The 20,485-nt window shown below is 53.8% G+C and overlaps 1 protein-coding gene across 1 annotated transcript in view; it reads left to right on the top strand.

Annotated features, from left to right (window-relative positions):
- The window catches only part of PPP6R2 (protein phosphatase 6 regulatory subunit 2), an 83,128-nt gene that overhangs the window by 46,704 nt on the left and 15,939 nt on the right, over positions 1-20,485 (top strand). The window contains exons 9-22 of the mRNA XM_069861212.1: positions 1,386-1,512; positions 2,829-2,981; positions 4,324-4,527; positions 6,184-6,248; positions 7,274-7,389; positions 8,568-8,653; positions 8,985-9,065; positions 10,320-10,417; positions 11,310-11,367; positions 13,652-13,779; positions 15,319-15,485; positions 18,729-18,891; positions 19,246-19,334; positions 20,033-20,240. Coding sequence (XP_069717313.1) covers positions 1,386-1,512; positions 2,829-2,981; positions 4,324-4,527; positions 6,184-6,248; positions 7,274-7,389; positions 8,568-8,653; positions 8,985-9,065; positions 10,320-10,417; positions 11,310-11,367; positions 13,652-13,779; positions 15,319-15,485; positions 18,729-18,891; positions 19,246-19,334; positions 20,033-20,240 — 1,743 coding nt within the window. The remainder of the gene's footprint in view (positions 1-1,385; positions 1,513-2,828; positions 2,982-4,323; positions 4,528-6,183; positions 6,249-7,273; positions 7,390-8,567; positions 8,654-8,984; positions 9,066-10,319; positions 10,418-11,309; positions 11,368-13,651; positions 13,780-15,318; positions 15,486-18,728; positions 18,892-19,245; positions 19,335-20,032; positions 20,241-20,485) is intronic.

Below are 20,485 nucleotides of genomic sequence, written 5' to 3'. Positions count from 1 at the left end.
GTTGAGGCTCTGGAGCGAGTGCAGAGAAGAGCAACGGAGCTGGGGAAGGGGCTGGAGAAGAAGCCTGAGGGCCCTGGGGGTGTTTAGGCTGGAGAAGAGGAGGCTGAGGGGAGACCTCGTTGCTCTCTCCAACTCCCTGAGAGGAGGTTGTGGAGAGGAGGGAGCTGGGCTCTTCTCCCAAGGGCCAGGGGACAGGACGAGAGGGAATGGCCTCAAGCTCCACCAGGGGAGGCTCAGGCTGGACATCAGGAGGAAATCTTTCCCAGAAATGGTTCTCAAGCTCTTGCAGAGGCTGCCCAGGGCGGTGGTGGAGTCCTCATCCCTGGAGGGGTTTAAGGGCCGGGTGGCTGAGGTGCTGAGGGACATGGGTCAGTGATCGATGGGAATGGTTGGACTCAGTGATCTGTTGAGTCTCTTCCAACCTGGTGATTCCATGATTCTATGATGTCAGGGATCTCCCAGTGGGATGGGAACAGAGCCGGGAGGAGATGGTCCATCACGCGCAGGGTGGGGGATGTTGCAGCTCTAACTGGCTGCGTAGTTTGAATTCTGGTTTTAGAGTCACATCCTCCTTTCATTTCTTTTTATGGAGATGGAGAAGAAAGACAAAAGAGACCTCTGGGGAGGAGGTGAGACACAGGGAATCTCCGTTTCTAAAAAAGGAGAAAGTGAGGAAGAGTGGAAGAGATAATGGAAGATTAGGAAGAGGTGTTGGAGAGAAGGGTGGAAGATGAGAGAAAGACTCATGAGGAGAAGCTCAGCGTGAGCTCGCGTTGTAGAAAACCAACCAGTTCTGGAGTCCTTGGCACAGCAAGGACATGGATCTGTTGGATCAAGTCCAGAGGAGGCCACAGAGATGATCCAAGGGCTGGAGCATCTCTGCTGTGAGGGCAGGCTGAGAGCATTAGGCTTGTTCAGCCTGGAGAAGAGAAGGCTCTGGGGAGACCTTAGAGCAGCTTCCAGTGCTGAAAGAGGCTCCAGGAAAGCTGGGGAGAAGCCTTTTCCAAGGATCTGGGTGATAGGACGAGGGGGGGCGGCTCTAAATTGGAAGGGGGAAGGTTTACACTGGACATAAGAAGGAAATTCTTCAAGATGAGGGTGGGGAGGCCCTGGCCCAGGTTGCCCTGCGAAGTCATGACTGCCCCATCCTTGGAGGTGTTGAAGACCAGGTTGGATGGGGCTTGGAGCCCCCGATCCAGCGGGAGGTGTCCCTGCCCATGGCTGTGGGTTGGATCTGGCTGGGCTTTGAGGTCCCTTCCAACCCAACCCGTTCAATGATTCTGTGTTCACCGTGGTTTCTCAAGGGGAGATGATCCCCGTGGCCAGAGTGTCTGGAGACCATCTCAAGTGTTGTCAAATCCTAAGTGTCGTGCTTCTCCTTACAGAGTGGAAGGGCTGATGGACTCATACACTCAGGGATTTGAAAGGTCTTACACTGTCAATAGCAGCATCTTACACGGCATCGAACCGAGGCTAAAGGACTTCCACCAGCTGCTGCTCAACCCTCCCAAGGTAAAGCATCTCCACTCTTCTCCAGAGCCTCCAGACCTGCCTCCCAGGGTTCCCTTCACATTCTACACCGACTTCCCAGATGGTTTGAAGAAGAATTCACGCTTGAAGTCCACAATTCAGGTTCTGTGGGGCTGGGCAGGAGGGATTAGGGACAACTTTATAGCTTTCTACGACTCCCTGAAAGGAGATCGGAGCGAGGTGGGTGCTGGTCTCCTCAACCAAGTACCAAGTGATGGGACAAGAGGAATGACCTCAAATTGTACCGGGGAGGTTTAGATTGGATGTTAGGAAGAATTTCTTTACTGAAAGAGTGATGAAGCGTTGGAAGAGGTTACCCAGGGCAGTGGTGGGGTCACCATCCCTGGAGGGGTTCAAAAAACACGTAGATGTGGCGCTTCAGGCCGTGGTTTGGTCGGCACGGTGATGTTGGGCTGACAGTTGGACGGGATGAGCTTAGAGGTCTTTCCAACCTTAACGATTCCATGATTTGGAAGGGCTTTGTATTTGAGTAAAACCAAAAAGCAGAGATGTTGGGATTGATCCCTTGTGTAAAGGAGGCTCAGGGGTGGAAGTGAAGGATCTTCTCTTGTGAGACCTCATCTGGAGTCCTGTGTCCGGTTCTGGAATGCTCAGCAGAAGAAGGAGATGGAGCTGTTGGAACGGGGCCAGAGGAGGCTCCAAGGATGATGCGAGGGCTGGAGAACCTCCCGTCCGAGGACAGGCTGGGAGAGTTGGGGTTGTTCACCCTGGAGAAGAGAAGGCTCCGAGGAGACCTTAGAGCAGCTTCCAGAACCTGAAGGGGCTCCAGGAAAGCTGGGGAGGGGCTGTTCCCAAAGACTTGTGGGGATGGGACGAGGGGCAATGGGGATAAACTGGAGAGGGGCAGAGTTAGACTGGACATTAAGAAGAAACTCTTCACCATGAGGGTGGGGAGGCCCTGGAACAGATTGTCCAGGGAAGTTGTGGCTGCCCCATCCCTGGAGGTGCTCAAGACCAGGTTGGATGGGGCTTGGAGGCCCTGATCCAGTGGGAGGTGTCCCTGCCCGTGGCAGGGGGGTTGGAACTAGATGACTTTGAGGTCCCTTCCAACCCAAACTATCCTATCATTCAATGATTCTAGGATTCTGTGGTTCAGTTAGGTTTCAATCTTCATGTTTGGAAGTGAAAGTCTGGTTGCTCCGTGTGGGAAGGTGGTTTAGGTCCCCCTGCTGATCCTTTATGAAACAAACTGGTTGCATCTAGTCAAAACTTGGTGCGTATCCACTCAAGGAAACGTTGCTCCCCGTTGAGATGCTCCTTCTCCGTTCCTCTGACAGAAAACAGCAATCCTAACGACAATTGGTGTCTTGGAGGAGCCGCTGGGGAACGCACGTCTTCATGGATCTCGTCTGATAGCTGCTCTGCTTCACACCAACACTCCCAGTATTAATCAGGAACTATGCAGACTCAGTACCATGGATTTATTACTTGTGAGTAACACCGGGGGGCTCCGAACGGGGACAGGGGGGACCTTGGAGCACGTCCGGAGAAGAGCAACGGAGCTGGGGAAGGGGCTGGAGAAGAAGCCTGAGGGCCCTGGGGGTGTTCAGCCTGGAGAAGAGGAGGCTGAGGGGAGACCTCATTGCTCTCTCCAACTCCCTGAGAGGAGGTTGTGGAGAGGAGGGAGCTGGGCTCTTCTCCCAAGGGCCAGGGGACAGGACGAGAGGGAATGGCCTCAAGCTCCACCAGGGGAGGGTCAGGCTGGACCTCAGGTGGAACTTCTTCACCAAAAGGGTCCTCAAGCCCTGTCGGAGGCTGCCCAGGGAGGGGGTTGAGTCCCCTTCCCTGGAGGGGTTTAAGGGCCGGGTGGCCGAGGTGCTGAGGGCCATGGGTTAGTGATTGATGGGGATGGTTGGACTCGATCTGGTGGGTCTCTTCCAACCTGGTGATTCTCTGATTCTATGATTCTCCGAATGGCTTTGTGATACAAATACAGTTGCTTGGACTGAACCAGCTCAACAGGAGCTTCAACTTGTGCTCCCAGCCCAGAAACCCCCCGTGTCCTGGGCTGCGTCCAAAGAACGTGGCCAGCAGGGAGGGAGGGGATTGTCCCCTCTGCTCCTCTCTGGGGAGACCTCAGCTGGAGTCCTGGGCCCATCTCTAGAGTCCTCAGCCCAGGAAGGACTCGGAGCTGTTGGAGTGAGTCCAGAGGAGGCCACAGAGATGATCCAAGGGCTGGAGAACCTCTGCTTTGAGGTCAGGCTGAGAGAGTTGGGGTTGTCCAGCCTGGAGAAGAGAAGGCTCTGTGGAGACCTCAGAGCAGCTTCCAGTATGGAAAGGCCTACAAGAAATCTGGGGAGGAGCTCTTGATCAGGGAGGGCAGGGGCCGGATGAGGAGGAATTGTTTTAAGGTAAACGAGGGGAGATTGAGATGGGATCTGAGGAAGAAATGTTCTCCTGTGAGGGGTGGAGAGGCGCTGGCCCAGGTTGCCCAGAGCCGTGGTGGCTGCCCCATCCCTGGAGGGGTTCAAGGCCAGGTTGGATGGGGCTTGGAGCCCCTGATCCAGTGGGAGGTGTCCCTGCCCCTGGCAGGGGTGGAACTGGCTGCGCTTTGAGGTTCCTTCCACCCCCAACCATTCCATGGTTCCTTGAAGCACCTGTGACAGCAGAACAAGCAGAGCAACCACGGTGGCTACTGAGGCACAGAAATACAGCGGTTGCAGCGGAATGGCTAATTAAACAGCTAATTAAGCAATGTTCTGGTATCAGTTGATTGCTAAGAATGTCAAGATGCCTCCAGTGTGAATCAGTTTGTTTCTTCTTTTGTTCCAGGACTTATTTTTTAAATACACGTGGAATAACTTTTTGCATTTCCAAGTGGAATTGTCGATAGCAGCTATTCTCTCACACTCTGCGCAAGAGGGGAAGCCCACCACGAACGGCCAGGAGAGCAAAGACGAGGTGCTCAACGGAAACGTGGCCACGGAGAACGTAGACGCCCCAGAAACCACCGCCGAGAACATCATGGTTACTCACGTAAGTCTGCTGGTTTCCCGTAGGGAGTGCTAACGAGGAATGGTTTGACGAGGAATGGTTTGCAACCAGCGGGATGAGGTTCACCAAGGTTCAACACAGCAACCCCGTGGAGCTTCACGTTTGGGGAAGAGCAGCTGGAAAGCTGCTTGGAGGAGAAGGAACTGGGGGGGTTGGTTGAACAGGAGCCAGCAGGGGCCCGGGGGGCCAAGAAGGCCAAGGGCATCTTGGCTTGGAGCAGAGCCGGCGTGGCCAGCAGGGCCAGGGAGGTTCTTCTCCCTCGGGCCTCGGCCCTGGGGAGACCGCTCCTCGAATCCTGGGGTCAGTTCTGGGCCCCTCCCCACCAGAAGGATGTTGAGGCTCTGGAGCGAGTGCAGAGAAGAGCAACGGAGCTGGGGAAGGGGCTGGAGAAGAAGCCTGAGGGCCCTGGGGGTGTTTAGGCTGGAGAAGAGGAGGCTGAGGGGAGACCTCATTGCTCTCTCCAACTCCCTGAAAGGAGGTTGTGGAGAGGAGGGAGCTGGGCTCTTCTCCCAAGGGACAGGGGACAGGACGAGAGGGAATGGCCTCAAGCTCCACCAGGGGAGGCTCAGGCTGGACAGCAGGATGAAATATTTCCTGGAAAGGGTGATTGGTCCCTGTCCGAGGCTGCCCAGGGAGGGGGTTGAGTCCCCTTCCCTGGAGGGGTTGAAGGGCCGGGTGGACGAGGTGCTGAGGGACATGGGTTAGTGATTGATGGGGATGGTTGGACTCGATGATCCAGTGGGTCTTTTCCAACCTGATGATTCTGTGATCTACAGCCATCTGGCTGCATCTTCTCTTCTGCGTTGTGGCCCCAATGCTGTGATGCCTTCTCGTGTTTGTGAAGCACCGACACTCTTCTCCAGTCCCGCTAGTGTGAAGCCCCCCAGCAGGCTGAAGGTGTTTGTAGGTGTTGCCATTTGCCCTGAATCCTCTAGGAATGGAGAAACCTGGTCTTGTGGGCGCTGATGAGGTCCACGTGTCAGAGAAGGGGAAGAGCTGTTGAAGAAGGCTTTAAGCTAAAGCTGTCAGGGGAGGAGAACCTCAATCCATCCCAGGTTGATGCCAGGGCTGGCCCAGAGCCCGGAGAAGGCTCGCAGGTGAGCAGGAGAACACCTGAAGAGAAACACAAAGGGTCTTCTGCCCGTCAATTAGCTCCGTTGGGGTCCAACTGAAGTGCCTCTATGTGAACGCAGGTCGCGTGGGGAATAAAAAAGAGGAGTTGGAGATGTCCACGTGTGTGCAGGGCTGTGATCGCTTCGGCATCTCGCAGACACGGTGGGATGGACCCTGCGATTTCGTAGAAGTGATTGTTGATTGCGTAGACCGTGTGGTTGTTGGAATGGAGGTGTTGAAGGCCGGGTTGGATGAGGCTTTGAGCTACCAGGTCCAGTGGGAGGTGCCCATGGACAGGGGTTGGAACTGGATGGGCTTTGAGGTCCGTTCCAACACGAAGCATTCCATGATCCTCTGAAACTTGAGCTCTCGGGAAGGGGAAGTGCTGAACTTGAGATCCTTGCAGGGTAGGAGGGAAGGAATGAGTAGAATTCCCTGTAGTTCCATCTGGACGTCCAAAGGTGCAGGTCTGCAGTTGACAAGCATCTAAAATGCTCTTCCTCTCTCTTTTTCTCTCCTGTTCAGCTCTTCCAGAAGTGCTGCCTGGTGCAAAGGATATTGGATGCCTGGGAAGCCAACGACAAGATACAGTAAGGAGTTAGGGCCTTGGAAGGCCCTTGTCCCCCTGTAGAATGTTGCCTTCAAACAGTCTTTCAGATCTTTGGGTCGTTTCTTGATTGCTGGCAAAAATGGTCTCGGGTGTGATTGTGATTTGGAGTTTGCATCTTAAAAAGCGTGAGCCACGACGTGCGCTCGCAGCCCAGAAACCCCCCGTGTCCTGGGCTGCATCCAGAGACCGTGGCCAGCAGGGAGGGAGGGGATTGTCCCCTCTGCTCCTCTCGGGGAGACCTCAGCTGGAGGGTTGGGGCCAGGGCTGGAATCCTCAGCAGGAGAAGGAGATGGAGCTGTTGGAACGGGGCCAGAGGAGGCTCCAAGGATGATGCGAGGGCTGGAGAACCTCCCGTCCCAGGACAGGCTGGGAGAGTTGGGGTTGTGGAGAAGAGAAGGCTGCGAGGAGACCTTAGAGAGACCTTCCAGGACCTGAAGGGGCTCCAGGAAAGCTGGGGAGGGACTGTTCCCAAAGGCTTGTGGGGATGGGACGAGGGGCAATGGGGATAAACTGGAGAGGGGCAGAGTTAGACTGGACATAAAGAAGAAACTCTTCACCGTGAGGATGGGGAGGAACTGGAACAGGTTCCCCAGAGAAGCTGTGGCTGCCCCATCCCTGGAGATGTTGAAGGCCACGTTGGATGGAGCCTTGGAGCCCCTGATCCAGTGGGAGGTGTACTTGCCCATGGCAGGGTGGTTGGAACTGGATGATCTTGAAGGTCCCTTCCAACCCAAACTATTCTATGCTTCCTTCTCAATACCCGAGAAGGTGCAGGCAGGTTCCTTTCTTCCAGGTAAACTCATAAAACTCATCCCATGCCCTGCCTGCTTGAGCAAGGAGCCTACATGACCCCCTGTCCATCCTCTGTCCTCTCCCTGCAGGCCGCAGTGCGGATGTGTTGAACTCTTGTAGCCGCGGGGAGCTCTTGGCGTGGTTGGGTTGTGGCCGTCACCCCGGCATTCGTGGCTCCTGCTCCTCTTGCTCACGGCTCTTTTCTCTTTCCAGGGCAGAAGGTGGAATGAGGCGAGGCAACATGGGCCACCTCACCCGCATCGCCAACGCCGTAGTCCAGAACATGGAGAAAGGCCCCATGCAAACTCAAATCAGTGAGTTCATCAAAGGTGTGTTCTCCTTTTCTCAATCGCTGGTTTTTCCCTGGTTGGACTCCGGTGGGTCTCTTCCAACCTGGTGGTTCTATGATTCTATGATTCCCTTGATTAAATAACCCTTGAAGGCCTTTTCGAAAGATCACAGAATCACCAGGTTGGAAAAGACCCACCGGATCATCAAGTCCAACCATCCCCATCAATCACTAACCCATGTCCCTCAGCACCTCGTCCACCCGGCCCTTAAACCCCTCCAGGGAAGGGGACTCAACCCCCTCCCTGGGCAGCCTCGGACAGGGCTTGAGGACCCTTTTGGTGAAGAAGTTCCACCTGAGGTCCATCCTGAGCCTCCCCTGGTGGAGCTTGAGGCCATTCCCTCTCGTCCTGTCCCCTGGCCCTTGGGAGAAGAGCCCAGCTCCCTCCTCTCCACAACCTCCTCTCAGGGAGTTGGAGAGAGCAATGAGGTCTCCCCTCAGCCTCCTCTTCTCAAAGATTCTTCTTCCATGGATTTTGTGAAGGTCCTTTTGACAATGAAAAGGTTAACATCCCGATAATCTCTTGGAACGGGGCCAGAGGAGGTCATGGAGATGATTCAAAGGCTGGAGCACCTCCCATACGAGGACAAGCTGAGAGAGTTGGGGTTGTGGAGAAGAGAAGGCTCCGAGGAGACCGTAGAGAGACCTTCCAGTACCTCAAGGGGCTCCAGCAAAGCTGGGGAGGGGCTGTTCCCAAAGGCTCGTGGGGATGGGACGAGGGGCAATGGGGATAAACTGGAGAGGGGCAGAGTTAGACTGGACAGGAGGAGGAATTTCTTCACCATGAGGGTGAGGAGGCCCTGGATCAGGTTTCCCAAGGAAGTTGTGGCTGCCCCATCCCTGGAGGTGTTGAAGGCCAGGTTGGATGGGGCTTTGATCACCCTGATCCAGTGGGAGGTGTCCTGCCCATAACAGGGGCTTGGAACTGCATGACTTTAAGGTCCCTCCCAACCCAACCCATTCTATGATTCTACTGGAAGATGTTCCTTTCGCTGCAGAATTCACTTCCAGAGAATCGGGACCAGAATGGAATTCACGGTGCAGAGGAGCGCTGCTTGACTCGTGTATCTGCTCCAAACCTTCCCTGTGGGGCCAAAGGTCCAGCTTTGATCCTTCTCATCGGTTGCGTTGATCTTCATGATGAACTTTTCCTTGCAGAGCTACCTGAGGACTGCAGAGGGAGATGGGAGAGCTTTGTAGAGGAGACGCTGACGGAGACAAACAGGAGGAATACGGTGGATTTGGTGAGGACGCCCGTTCCTGTGTGTGGTTTGGAGGAGGCCGTTGTCTTCTGGGCTTGCTTTGATGAAAAAAACAGTGATACTGGTGGGGTTTTTCTTCTTTTGGTTTTTACGGGTTCGGCTTTCAAGGGCAGAGGGTTTGTGGTGAACACCTTCCATAGGAGCTCTTCGAGCAGCAGGTGCTCTGATCCACGTTGGTGACTCCAGTCCGTGTTTCTGCCTTACTGGGATGGTTTCTGCCATCTGAGGAGTTTGGTCTTTGTTAGGACGCGTGGAAGGGACGCGTTGGAGCTTTCTGCGCTGTCACCGCTTATGGTTTTGTGGTTTTTTTCAGGTGAGCACTCACCATCTGCACTCGTCCAGCGAGGATGAAGACATTGAAAGTGCTTTTCCCAATGAACTTTCTCTCCAACAGGTGAGTTGACCAGGTGCTCCTTGCTCTCCCTGGGAAGCTTCCTTCTCCGATTCGCCCTTAATCCATCCTCCTACGGAGCAGCTTCCAAAACGTTCCTCCTGCTCAGTGTCTTCAGCTCGTTTGTGGTTCTCCAGTGCAGTTACCTTCAGGGCCTAGACTCCAGTTTGGCTCTGACTGCTCGCAGCTCCCAGATCCACGTCGCGTCTCACGTTTCCATGATGTGTTGCTGCCCATTTCTTCTCTTTTCCTGGTTCTCTGCATGCCAGGGAGCTTTGGACCAGCTGCCACCAGCCGTGGTGGTTCCCAACCCATGAGACAGTGTGGAGCACCTTCCAGCAGCAGCGCTGGAGCTGTAGAGGCCTTCTGCTGCTGTTAAAACCCAAAAGAACCCTCCTAACATATCAGCGGTAAACGGTAGCGATAAGGGCATTAAAAAGCCTTGACTTGAAGAGTTGGAGGTAATTAAGGGTTCACTTGGCTATAGCAAAGATCTCAAGATCCTCAAAATCTGAGCTACTCCCTTCAACTCCATCCAATCTGTGGAAGCCGCTTTGCAGGAGGAGATATTTTGACAAGTTCTTCCAGCCCTTTTCGATGCTGAGAACGTAAAGAGCGTTTCCAGAACATGAGAGTTTCAACCTCTTTGGTAGGAAGCTACTTATCGTAGAATCACAGACTCACCAGGTTGGAAAGGACCCACCGGCTCGTCGAGTCCAACCATTCCCATCAATCACTAACCCATGTCCCTCAGCACCTCGAATGTTGCTTTGAAGGAGCTCCTGACCTTATGAAGCTCCCAACTTTGTAGAGGTCAAAAGAGAATCTCAATCTGAAATCTCATTAAGGGTCTTAATGAGCTGTAAATCGTTTATAGTTATTCTTTAGTCCCAGTACTCAAACTGGTGGCTCTGATGTTACAAATGTCTTTCTTCTCCTCAGAGGACAGAAAACACATGAAAAAAAGGAAAAAATGTGTTGCCTTCATGACAAATAAACGTGGTTTTGTCTTGTCTTGTCATCGAATCATCATAGAATGGTTTGGGTTGGACCTCAAAGCCCATCCAGTTCCACCCCCTGCCCTGGGCGGGGACACCTCCCACTGGATCAGGTTTCTCCAAGACTCATCCAACCTGGCTTTGAACTGGATGGGCTTTAACAGGTCCCTTCCAACCCAAACCATTCCATGATTCTTCGAGCTTAGTGGAATCTCTTTGGACGCCTTAACGATGGCTCTTTTTGGGTTCCGTTCCTCAGGCCTTCTCCGAATACCAGATCCAGCAGATGACGGCTAACTTTGTGGATCAGTTTGGCTTCAACGATGAGGAGTTTGCAGACCAGGATGATAACATCAAGTAAGTTCCTAAACCTTCAAGAGTCTTAGTGCTTTGCATTCCATCCTCTTCGCATCTGACCTTCCAGGACCTGAAGAGGCTCCAGGAAAGTTGAGGAGGGACTGTTCAGGAAGGCTTGTGGGGATGGGACGAGGGGCAATGGGGATAAACTGGAGAGGGACAGAGTTACACTGGACATGAGGAGGAATTTCTTCACCATGAGGGTGGGGAGGAACTGGAAGAGGTTTCCCAGAGAAGCTGTGGCTGCCCCATCCCTGGAGGTGTTGAAGGCCAGGTTGGATGGGGCTTGGAGCCCCTGATCCAGTTGGAGGTGTCCCTGCCCATGGCAGGGGTGGAACTGGATGATCTTGAAGGTTCCTTCCAACCCAAACTATTCTTTGATTCTCTGGTTCAGCTGGAGGAAGCCGGGGCAGAAAATTGAGATGCTTTTATGCTGCACAGATACCACGAGAGCTGCAAAATACCAGCCAGGCAGCACGAAGCCTCCAAATTCCACCTGAGCAGGACAGCACGAAGGTTCATCACTGAGTCATTGAATCAAACTCACGGGTGAAAACCCGATGGAGTCATAGAGTCATAAAATCTCATTTTGAGATTTTAAAATACAAACTAATCTTCTGTCTCTGAGAGAGGAAGCCATTGCCCATGGAATCATAGAACGGTTTGGGTTGGAAGGGACCTTAAAGATCATCCAGTTCCAACCCCCATCCATGGGCACCTCCGCAGAGCAGGCTGCTCAAGGTCCCAGTGATGTTCCCCGTGGTGGGAACAAACGCGAGGGCGTCACGTGGCCGTAGGAAGTGTCTCTCTGCTCGGCTCTTTCTTGCGTTGGCGATAAAATCGCTTCGTTGCTCCAGGCCGTCCCTCAAGTTTCTTTCTCTTCTCTTGGCAGCGCCCCCTTCGACCGCATCGCCGAGATAAACTTCAACATCGACGCCGATGACGACAGCGTAAGTGGCTGGTGGGGACGTTGGGTTCACGGGGCGGGCGGCCACTCGCTTCGGGCTCGAATCCGGTGGCGTCGGTCGGAAAAACCAAAAGTTTGCTTTGGTTTTGGTAAATGGAAACCAGAGCTGGACTCGTGATGGGGTCTCGTGAAGGAACTCGGGGATTCCCTGTAGCCTCAGGGCCTTCCAGCGTGGTGTTGAGGACCTTCAGTGGTCACACCCTGGATGGAGGAGGAATCTTTGAGTCTCTGCAGCCTCAATCTGTTCTTGTTTTCACTTGGATGACCTTTCAGTACGTAGTCACGGCCAAAAAGCAAACAGATTTGGTTCCTTCTGGATCTAAACATCTGCCTTTCCTGGGTTATTGACCTCAGTTGGTGCTCCTTGAGGGAGAACGGTGGCTTCAGAGCTGAGTCCACGCTCATTGAAGCATAAGTGGTCAATGCTAAGACTTAGCTTTGTCTTCAGATGCTTTCTTTATCACTTAAACAGTGCAATGAAGATGGGGAGTTCTCTCCCGATCAGCGATTCTATTTTCCTTTCGACTCTGGCAGCTGAGCCTGCAACCACCAAAAGCTCTTCCTGTGCTCATCTTAACTTGGATTTCTCCTGAGCAGCCAGCTCTGCGGGTGGTTGTGTGTCCACTGGGTTGGACTGGGAACCATCTGGGAGAGAGCATGTAGCCAGTCGTAACGGGAAGATCCTCGAATCGTCTCATTTGGGGCAACCATGGGGTATTTACCGGGCTACCTCGCTTTCTGGGCTCTGAAAACTCATTTCCAGAAGGACAGATTGCACATCTTCTAAACCCCTCCAGGGAAGGAGACTCAACCCCCTCCCTGGGCAGCCTCGGACAGGGACCAATCACCCTTTCCAGGAAAGATTTCATCCTGCTGTCCAGCCTGAGCCTCCCCTGGTGGAGCTTGAGGCCATTCCCTCTCGTCCTGTCCCCTGGCCCTTGGGAGAAGAGCCCAGCTCCCTCCTCTCCACAACCTCCTCTCAGGGAGTTGGAGAGAGCAATGAGGTCTCCCCTCAGCCTCCTCTTCTCCAGCCTAAACACCCCCAGGGCCCTCAGGCTTCTTCTCCAGCCCCTTCCCCAGCTCCGTTGCTCTTCTCTGCACTCGCTCCAGAGCCTCAACATCCTTCTGGTGGGGAGGGGCCCAGCACTGACCCCAGGATTCGAGGAGCGGTCTCCCCAGGGCCGAGGCCAGAGGGAGAAGAACCTCCCTGGCCCTGCTGGCCACGCCGGCTCTGCTCCAAGCCAAGATGCCCTTGGCCTTCTCGGCCCCCTGGGCCCCTGCTGGCTCCTGGTCAACCAACCCCCCCAGGTCCTTCTCCTCCAGGCCCTTTCCAGCCAGCCTTCTCCTAGGCTGGAGCTGCCCAGGGTTGTTGTGCCCCAAGGGCAGGACCCGCCCTTTGGCCTCGTTAACCCTCATCCCGTTGGTCTCAGCCCATGGATCCAGCCTGTTCAGGTCCCTTTGGAGCCTCCCGACCCTCCAGCAGATTGACACTTCCTCCCAGCTCAGTGTCATCTCCAAACTTGCTCAGGGTGCACTCGATGCCCTCATCCAGGTCATTGATAAAGACATTGACCAGGGCTGGACCCAGCCCTGAGCCCTGGGGACACCACTTGTCACTGGCCTCCAGCTGGAGTTAACTCCATCTCCCACCACTCTCTGGGCCCTCCAGCCAACCCGTTTTCCACCCAGGAGCTCGTTCTCCTCTCCAGCCCAGAGGGGACAGTTTCCTAAGCAGAACGCTGGGAGGAACCCTGTCAAAGGCTTTCCTGAAGTCCAGGAAGATCCTTTCCCTCATCCAGTAGTCGAGTCCCTTTGTCATAGGAGGCCATCAGCTTAGTCCTAGCAGGATGTTTTCCTTGTGTAGCATCACTTTACTCTCCGAGTTCTGAGCTGCTCCGTTCTTGAGGGTCTTCTCAAGGGAATTCTTTCCAACCTTCTTCTACAGTGACTTTATCTCCGTGCCTCTTCGGAGGGTTCGGAGTCCCATCATGGAGCAGCTGTTTGGAAGCAACGTTGGCTGAGAAGTGTTGGGTTTCTTCTTTGACCTGTCCCAGCCTTGCTGAATCTAACATCTCGTGCTCTTATTCCTCTTCCACTTCCAAACATTCCTTGTTGTGCGACTTCGAATGTAAAAACAAAATAAATGCCAACACCTTCATGGTGTCTTCTGTGTCCAGAGGCGGCTCCACCAGCTTCCTCCTCACCAAAGTTCTCGTTTCTATCGCTAAAGGATGAACGGGATTTGATTTCTTTTTCTATTCTTTTAGCCCAACGCTTCCCTCTTCGAAGCCTGCTGCAACGAACGGATCCAACAGTTCGATGATAACGAGGAGGAGGAAGATATTTGGGAAGAGAAGGAGATCACCTATGCAACCCAAGTGAAATCAAGGACACGGTAAGGTGGAAACAAGCCAGTGAGTTGTTTTTCACCCGAAATGCTATGGAACTGTCCACGTTGGTGAAGTCCACCCTTCGTCGTGTGGTCTTGATGTGCTGCAAGGCCTTTTTCTGACATAAACCAGAGTGTTTTCCCTGTCAGGTTTCTACAGAAAGAGGCAAAAATCCAGTTTGAGGGGGCGTGATGATGGTGAAGTCACCTAATCATTGAATCTGTGGTCAAAGACACTAAAACACCCCACCCTTAGTTTGAAATCCTTAGAACTTACTCATTTTCTCGTGTTTCATAGAATCATAAAATGGGTTGGGTTGGAAGGGACCTCAAAGCCCATCCAGTTCCACCCCAACCATGGGCAGGGACACCTCCCACTGGATCAGGGGCTCCAAGCCCCATCCAACCCGGCCATGAATGATACTTGGAGAGGAGGAGGTTGAAGCAGTTCATGAACTGGCTGAACCTGAGCCAGCAGTGGCCCAGGTGGCCTTGAAGGCCAGCAGATCCTGGCTTGGATCAGCCACGGTGTGGCCAGTGGGAGCAGAGAAGGGATCGTGTCCTATATTGGATGCTGGTGAGGTCACACCTTGAATCCTGAGTTCAGTTTTGGACCTCTCGGTATAAGAAAGACATTGAGGGTCTAGAGTGTGTCCAGAAAAGGGAACGGAGCTGAAGAAGGATCTGGAGAGCAAGTCTTCCAAGGAGCTGCTGAGGGACCTTGGGATGTTTAGCCTGGAGAAGAGGAGGGGAGACCCCATCACTGTCCACAACTCCCTGGGAGGAGGTTGTAGCGAGGTGGGTGCTGGGCTCTTCTCCCAAATACCAGGTGATGGCATGAGAGGAGATGGCCTCAAGTTGCACCAGAGAAGGTTCAGATTGGATATTAGGAGAAATTTCTTTACTGCAAGAGCGGTGAAGCCCCAGCAGGGGCTGCCCAGGGCAGTGGGGGAGTCTCCAACCCTGGAGGGATTCAAAACCCATGTGGCCGTGGCACGGTTGGACTGGATGAGCTTGGAGGTCTTTTCCAACCTTGATGATTCTGGGATTCTCTGAATGAATCGTAAGGCTGGGAGCAGTAGACAGAACATTCCTTTTTGAATTGTTAGAAGAAGACGATGTTTTGCAGGAGAAGGAGGGACCTGCCGTGGTGCAGGATTAGAAGAAGACGATGTTTTGCAGGAGAAGGAGGGACCTGCCGTGGTGCAGGACCCTGGTGTTTATTCACTGATGGTCCTGTTCGTACACAGAATGGATCTCACCCTGGTGTTCATCTCCTCCTGTTGGTCCCCAGCCCCAAATATGTCACTGCAACCTATTTCCCAGATGCTTTTTGACAAGGGAATCACGTAGAGGTTTAGAGGAAGCATCTAGAGCAGCTTCTGCTGCTCCCAGTCACAGCTTTGTCTCTTCTTTGGGCCACCAGCCCCGTAAGAGGCACTTGACATCGTGCGCTCAGGTCCTAGTTTGTGTTTTCTCCCTGGGGCGGGGAGGGATGAGCGGCTTGCCGTTAGGGTTCTTCTAATTCCAAGTTCTGCCGTTTAGATTCGGAGCATCTCAGACCTCAGAGAGTTCGTCGAAAAGTGATCTGGAGAACGGAGACCATGACGGTAGCGTCGACTCGGAAGAAGAGGAGGAAACGGAGCAGCAGCCGCCTCCCTCGGCAAACAACAAAAGTGTTTCGGAGCAGAAAGGCTCGGAGTCCTCTGAAGGTAAAGAGTTGGAAGCAGAACCTCCTCGAGGTTCAGAGCTCGAAGGTTCCATTTCAAACAAGCGCTGTAACGTCTCCGGTCTCTGGAGAACAGCTGCTTGCAAATTCCGACTTTCTGGAGCTGTTCTGTGTCGTAGAATCATAGAAGGTCTCTGAGTTGGAAGGGACCCACAAGGATCATCGTGTCCATCTCCTTTCCCCATGTAGGACAAGCCCAACGTTCACGCCGCGTGTCTGAGGGTGTTGGCCAAGTGCTTCTGGAATATTGTCAGGCTTGACGCCGTGACTGCTTCCCTGGGGAGCTCTTCCAGTGCTCCACCACCTTCTGGGTGAAGAACCTTGATCTAATGTCCAACCTAACCCTCCCTAGGTTCCTCCTGCCATTCCCTCAGGTCCTATCGTTCACAGAATCACAGAATCACAGAATAACCAGGTTGGAAGAGACTCTTCTCGTTGTTGACCAGAGAGAAGTCGTCTCTTCCTCCTCTTGCGAGGAAACTCTAGACCACCATGAGGTCTCCCCTTCCTTTCATGTTCTCCAGGCTGAACAGACTAAGTGACTTTAGCTCCTACAGCTTCCCCTCTAGAACCTTCACCAACTTGGTGGCCTCCTACGGCCCCTCTCCGGTAGCTTTAGAGACTTCTTATCCCATGGTGCCTAAACTGTAGTTAGTGTAGTAGAAATCTTCTCTAATTCCAGCTGGGCAGAGGAGAAATCGGAGTTTCAATCTTCATTTTTTGCCCCTGCAACTATGATGAATGTTGATAGGAATGGTTGAAATTTGATAGGAGTGGTTGGACTCAATGATCTGGTGGGTCTCTTCCAACCTGGTTATTCTATGATTCTATGATTCTATGAGGCTGAGCCCAGCCCAGCTCCTTCAGGGCAGCGACGTGGAGCTTCGGTGATGCTGAGATGACCACAGATGGTCACAGCACTGGCTCTTTCCTATAAAAACTAATGAACAAGCTTAGAGGACGATTATGACCTCAACTCCTTATCTTTTAAGAGTATTATGGAGACTCTCAAGCAGCCTGGTCTGGTGGGACGTGGGGTTGGAACTGGATGATCTTTAAGGTCCCTTCCAACCCAAGCTGTTCTGAGATAAAAAGTTTGCTGGTTGATGAGAAGCTTCACTGGAGCCACAAGGTGCGCTCGCAGCCCAGAAACCCACCGTGTCCTGGGCTGCATCCAGAGAACGTGGCCAGCAGGGAGGGAGGGGATTGTCCCCTCTGCTCCTCTCGGGGAGACCTCAGCTGGAGGGTTGGGGCCAGGGCTGGAATCCTCAGCAGGAGAAGGAGATGGAGCTGTTGGAACGGGGCCAGAGGAGGCTCCAAGGATGATGCGAGGGCTGGAGAACCTCCCGTCCGAGGACAGGCTGAGAGAGTTGGGGTTGTTCAGCCTGGAGAAGAGAAGGCTCCGAGGAGACCTTAGAGAGACCTGAAGGGGCTCCTGGAAAGCTGGGGAGGGACATTTCCCAAAGGCTTGTGGGGATGGGACAAGGGGCAATGGGGATAAACTGGAGAGGGACAGAGTTAGACTGGTCATCAGGAGGAATTTCTTCATGATGAGGGTGAGGAGACCCAGGGAAATCAAGTTGCCCAGAGAAGCTTTGGCTGCCTCATCCCTGGAGGTGTCCAAGGCCAGGTTGGATGGGGCTTGGAGCCCCTGATCCAGTGGGAGGTGTCCCTGCTCATGGCAGGGGGTTGGAACTGGATGATCTTGAAGGTCCCTTCCAACCCAAACTATTCTATGATCTCCACACTCCACGTATCCGTCTTTTCCTAAGCTCCTTTCTGGTTGAAATTTGCATGTAGTAGACACGTTCCTGGAGGGCGGGTGCAAAGGGACAGGGGTGTCCCCAACCACAGTGCAAATGGACCTGTGGGAGTTCACGAGAGACACGGTGTTGTCAGCAGAGCCAACCCAGTCACCTGCAATAAGGGGACGGAAACATAGAGTCATAAAATCATCACATTGGGAATGACCTTTGAGATCCTCACCTCCAGCTGTACCTGTCCACTAAATCGTAGAATTGTACAATAGTTCGGGTTGGAAGGGACGTTAAAGCCCATCCAGTTCCAGCCCCTCTGCCATGGGCAGGGACACCTCCCACTGCATCAGGTCCAGCCTGACCCTCCCCTGGTGGAGCTTGAGGCCATTCCCTCTCGTCCTGTCCCCTGGCCCTTGGGAGAAGAGCCCAGCTCCCTCCTCTCCACACCCTCCTCTCAGGGAGTTGGAGAGAGCAATGAGGTCTCCCCTCAGCCTCCTCTTCTCCAGCCTAAACACCCCCAGGGCCCTCAGGCTTCTTCTCCAGCCCCTTCCCCAGCTCCATTCCCTTTTCCAGACGTTCTCCAGCCCCTCAAGGTCCTTCTTGGAGTGAGGGACCCAAAACCGAACCCAGGATTCGAGGTGCGGCTTCACCAGTGCTGAGGACATTCACTTGCGTTCCTCGCTTGGTGTGAGAGTTTCCAGTTCTAACTAGTTTCTTTTTCTGGGTGATGTCTGTTTGCTGCAACTGGGAGCGTAACGCGTAGTTGTCCTGGTGTCCAGCTCTCCTCATCCATTTGGAAGGTCCAGACATTGTCAATTCTTATTAGGCATAACCAGTATCAACGCAAAGTTCGGCCTGTGGAGTGTCCAGTGGTTTCATGGAATCGTAGAATAGTTTGGGGTGGAAGGGACCTTCAAGATCATCCAGTTCCAACCCCCCTGCCGTGGGCTGGGACACCTCCCACTGGATCAGGGGCTCCAAGCCCCATCCAACCTGGCCTTGAACCCCTCCAGGGATGGGGCAGCCACAGCTTCCCTGGACAACCTGTTCCAGGGCCTCCTCACCCTCATCATGAAGAAATTCTTCCTCCTGTCCAGTCTAACTCTGCCCCTCTCCAGTTTGTCCCCATTGCCCCTCGTCCCATCCCCACGAGCCTTTGTAGAAGGTCCCTCCCCAGCTTTCTTGGAGCTTCTTCAGGCACTGGAAGGTCTCTCTAAGGTTTAGGCTGGCTCCGTAGTGTCATTTATCTTCGCTGATGCTTCTCCATGTGGATGCCATCAATGTTTACGCTTCAGAGGGTTCTGAAGCTGATGGTGACCTTGGTGATTGGCATCACCCCGTAGGATTTGAAGGAGCGTCCTCGCATTGGCTTTCGTTTTTTTCTCTCTGGGATCACTTTGGGCTGGTTTTGGGGTGGCAAAAGCGCGCGAGGGCCCATCAACGTTCCCGTCTCTTCTTCCGTGTCCCAGGGTCGGGCTGGACGGCTGTCTTCGAGCCCGTCAATGCCAAGCCCCCCACGCCTTGCGTTGCCATGGACGTCGGCTCCAGCGTGTGGGATTCGGCAGCCGCCGAGAGCACCGCGCCGGAGGAGAAGGGGTGGGCCAAGTTCACCGACTTCCAGCCTTTCTGTTGGTAAGGGAGGCCCACGCTCTGCCGGTTGCTTTGTCGCTTCCCAATGGAAGAATCTTTGGAATAGGGTGGGATGGAGCGCGTTTAGTGGGATATTTCCTTCTGCTCTTTCCATTCCCCTCGTGTTCTTTGATGTTGGGGCGTTCGGGATCAAGGCTTTGTCTTCCCAGCGCCTTCCAGCCCTTCCATGTGGTGGGACCGTTCATGCCTTACCGCGTAGGGACGCTTCGTGTTCTCATTAAGAGCATAAAATGAGGAAATATTTAGAATTTACAAGCCTGAGTGGTTTCTTCTGCTGGGGGGAAGCACAACCGAGATCTCCGTCCTTCATTCTCAACCCTTTCCCTCCTGCTCTAGCTCCGAGTCGGGGCCGCGTTGCAGTTCTCCTGCCGACACAGAGAGCAGCGATTCAGACGGGACCTCCAAGCAGAGTCAAGACAAGAGCTGTAAGTGAGAACTTTCCGAGATGAAGTAGAGACGTTAGAGAAGCTCTTTCTCTGCGGAATGTTCTGAGTCTGCTGGGGAAGAACTTCCCTCCTGTGCCATCTGCCTTGTCTTCTAATACCTGAAGGGGCTCCAAGAAAGCTGAGGAGGGACTTTCTACAAAGGCTTGTGGGGATGGGACGAGGGGCAATGGGGATAAACTGGAGAGGGGCAGAGTTAGGCTAGATATGAGGTGGAATTCCTTCACCATGAGGGTGGTGAGACCCTAGGACAGGTTGCCCAGGGAAGTTGTGGCTGCCCAACCGTGGAGATCGCAGAATCCTAGAATCACTAGGTTGGAAAGGACCCACTGGATCATCAAGTCCCACTGGATCACCGAGATAGAATCATAGAATCATAGAATAACCAGGTTGGAAGAGACCCACTGGATCATTGAGTCCAACCATTCCTATCAAAACGTTCAAGGCCAGGTTGGATGGGGCTTTGATCACCCTGATCCAGAGGGAGGTGTCCCTGCCCGTGGCCGGGGGGTTGGACCTGGATGATCTTTGAGGTCCCTTCCAACTCAAACCGTTCTCCGATTCGTGGAGTTGGGTGCATTGATGGTGTTGGCCCCCCGCGGCTCATGCGAGGTGGGACCTGGGGGAGTTCTTCTCAGGCCTTGGGTCATTTTGCCATGTGAATCCTGTGCTTTTCTCAGCCAGCGCTGCCTCTCCCTGCGTTTGGAACGTCTGCGTCACGAGGAAAGCGCCGCTGGTGGCCTCGGACAGCAGCTCCTCCGGCGGCTCCGACAGCGACGAAGAGGAGGAGAAAGCCGAGAGCGTCACCGAAACCATCAGCACGGGCTCGGGCCAGGAGACCATCAAGCTGACCATGGATGCTAAAAACGAGAAGGCCGTTTTCACCAGGTGGGAGAGGAATCTTCTCAGTCCTGCTCTCTTCCCGGGTTTAACCCCTCGTGTCGCTAGGAATTAGGCAATTCCTTTTCCGTTTCGGATGGTCTGGTTCCAGTTCTCCTTTGTGAAGGTGCCTGGAAGCATCACGGGTTGGGTTTTTGAAGCAAAGATTTACAAGAGGTGAATTCTAAGAGTCGTTTGGGGCTCCTTCCAGCCTCTGTCAGGAGAGCTGGACCCGGTCTGGTGGGTGAAACGTG

Source organism: Phaenicophaeus curvirostris, chromosome 1 (genome assembly GCF_032191515.1).
Source record: "Phaenicophaeus curvirostris isolate KB17595 chromosome 1, BPBGC_Pcur_1.0, whole genome shotgun sequence".
In the NCBI taxonomy this organism is placed as follows: Eukaryota; Metazoa; Chordata; class Aves; order Cuculiformes; family Cuculidae; genus Phaenicophaeus; species Phaenicophaeus curvirostris.
Note: the sequence above shows the minus strand (reverse complement) of the source record. Positions and strands in the feature narration are given on the sequence as shown.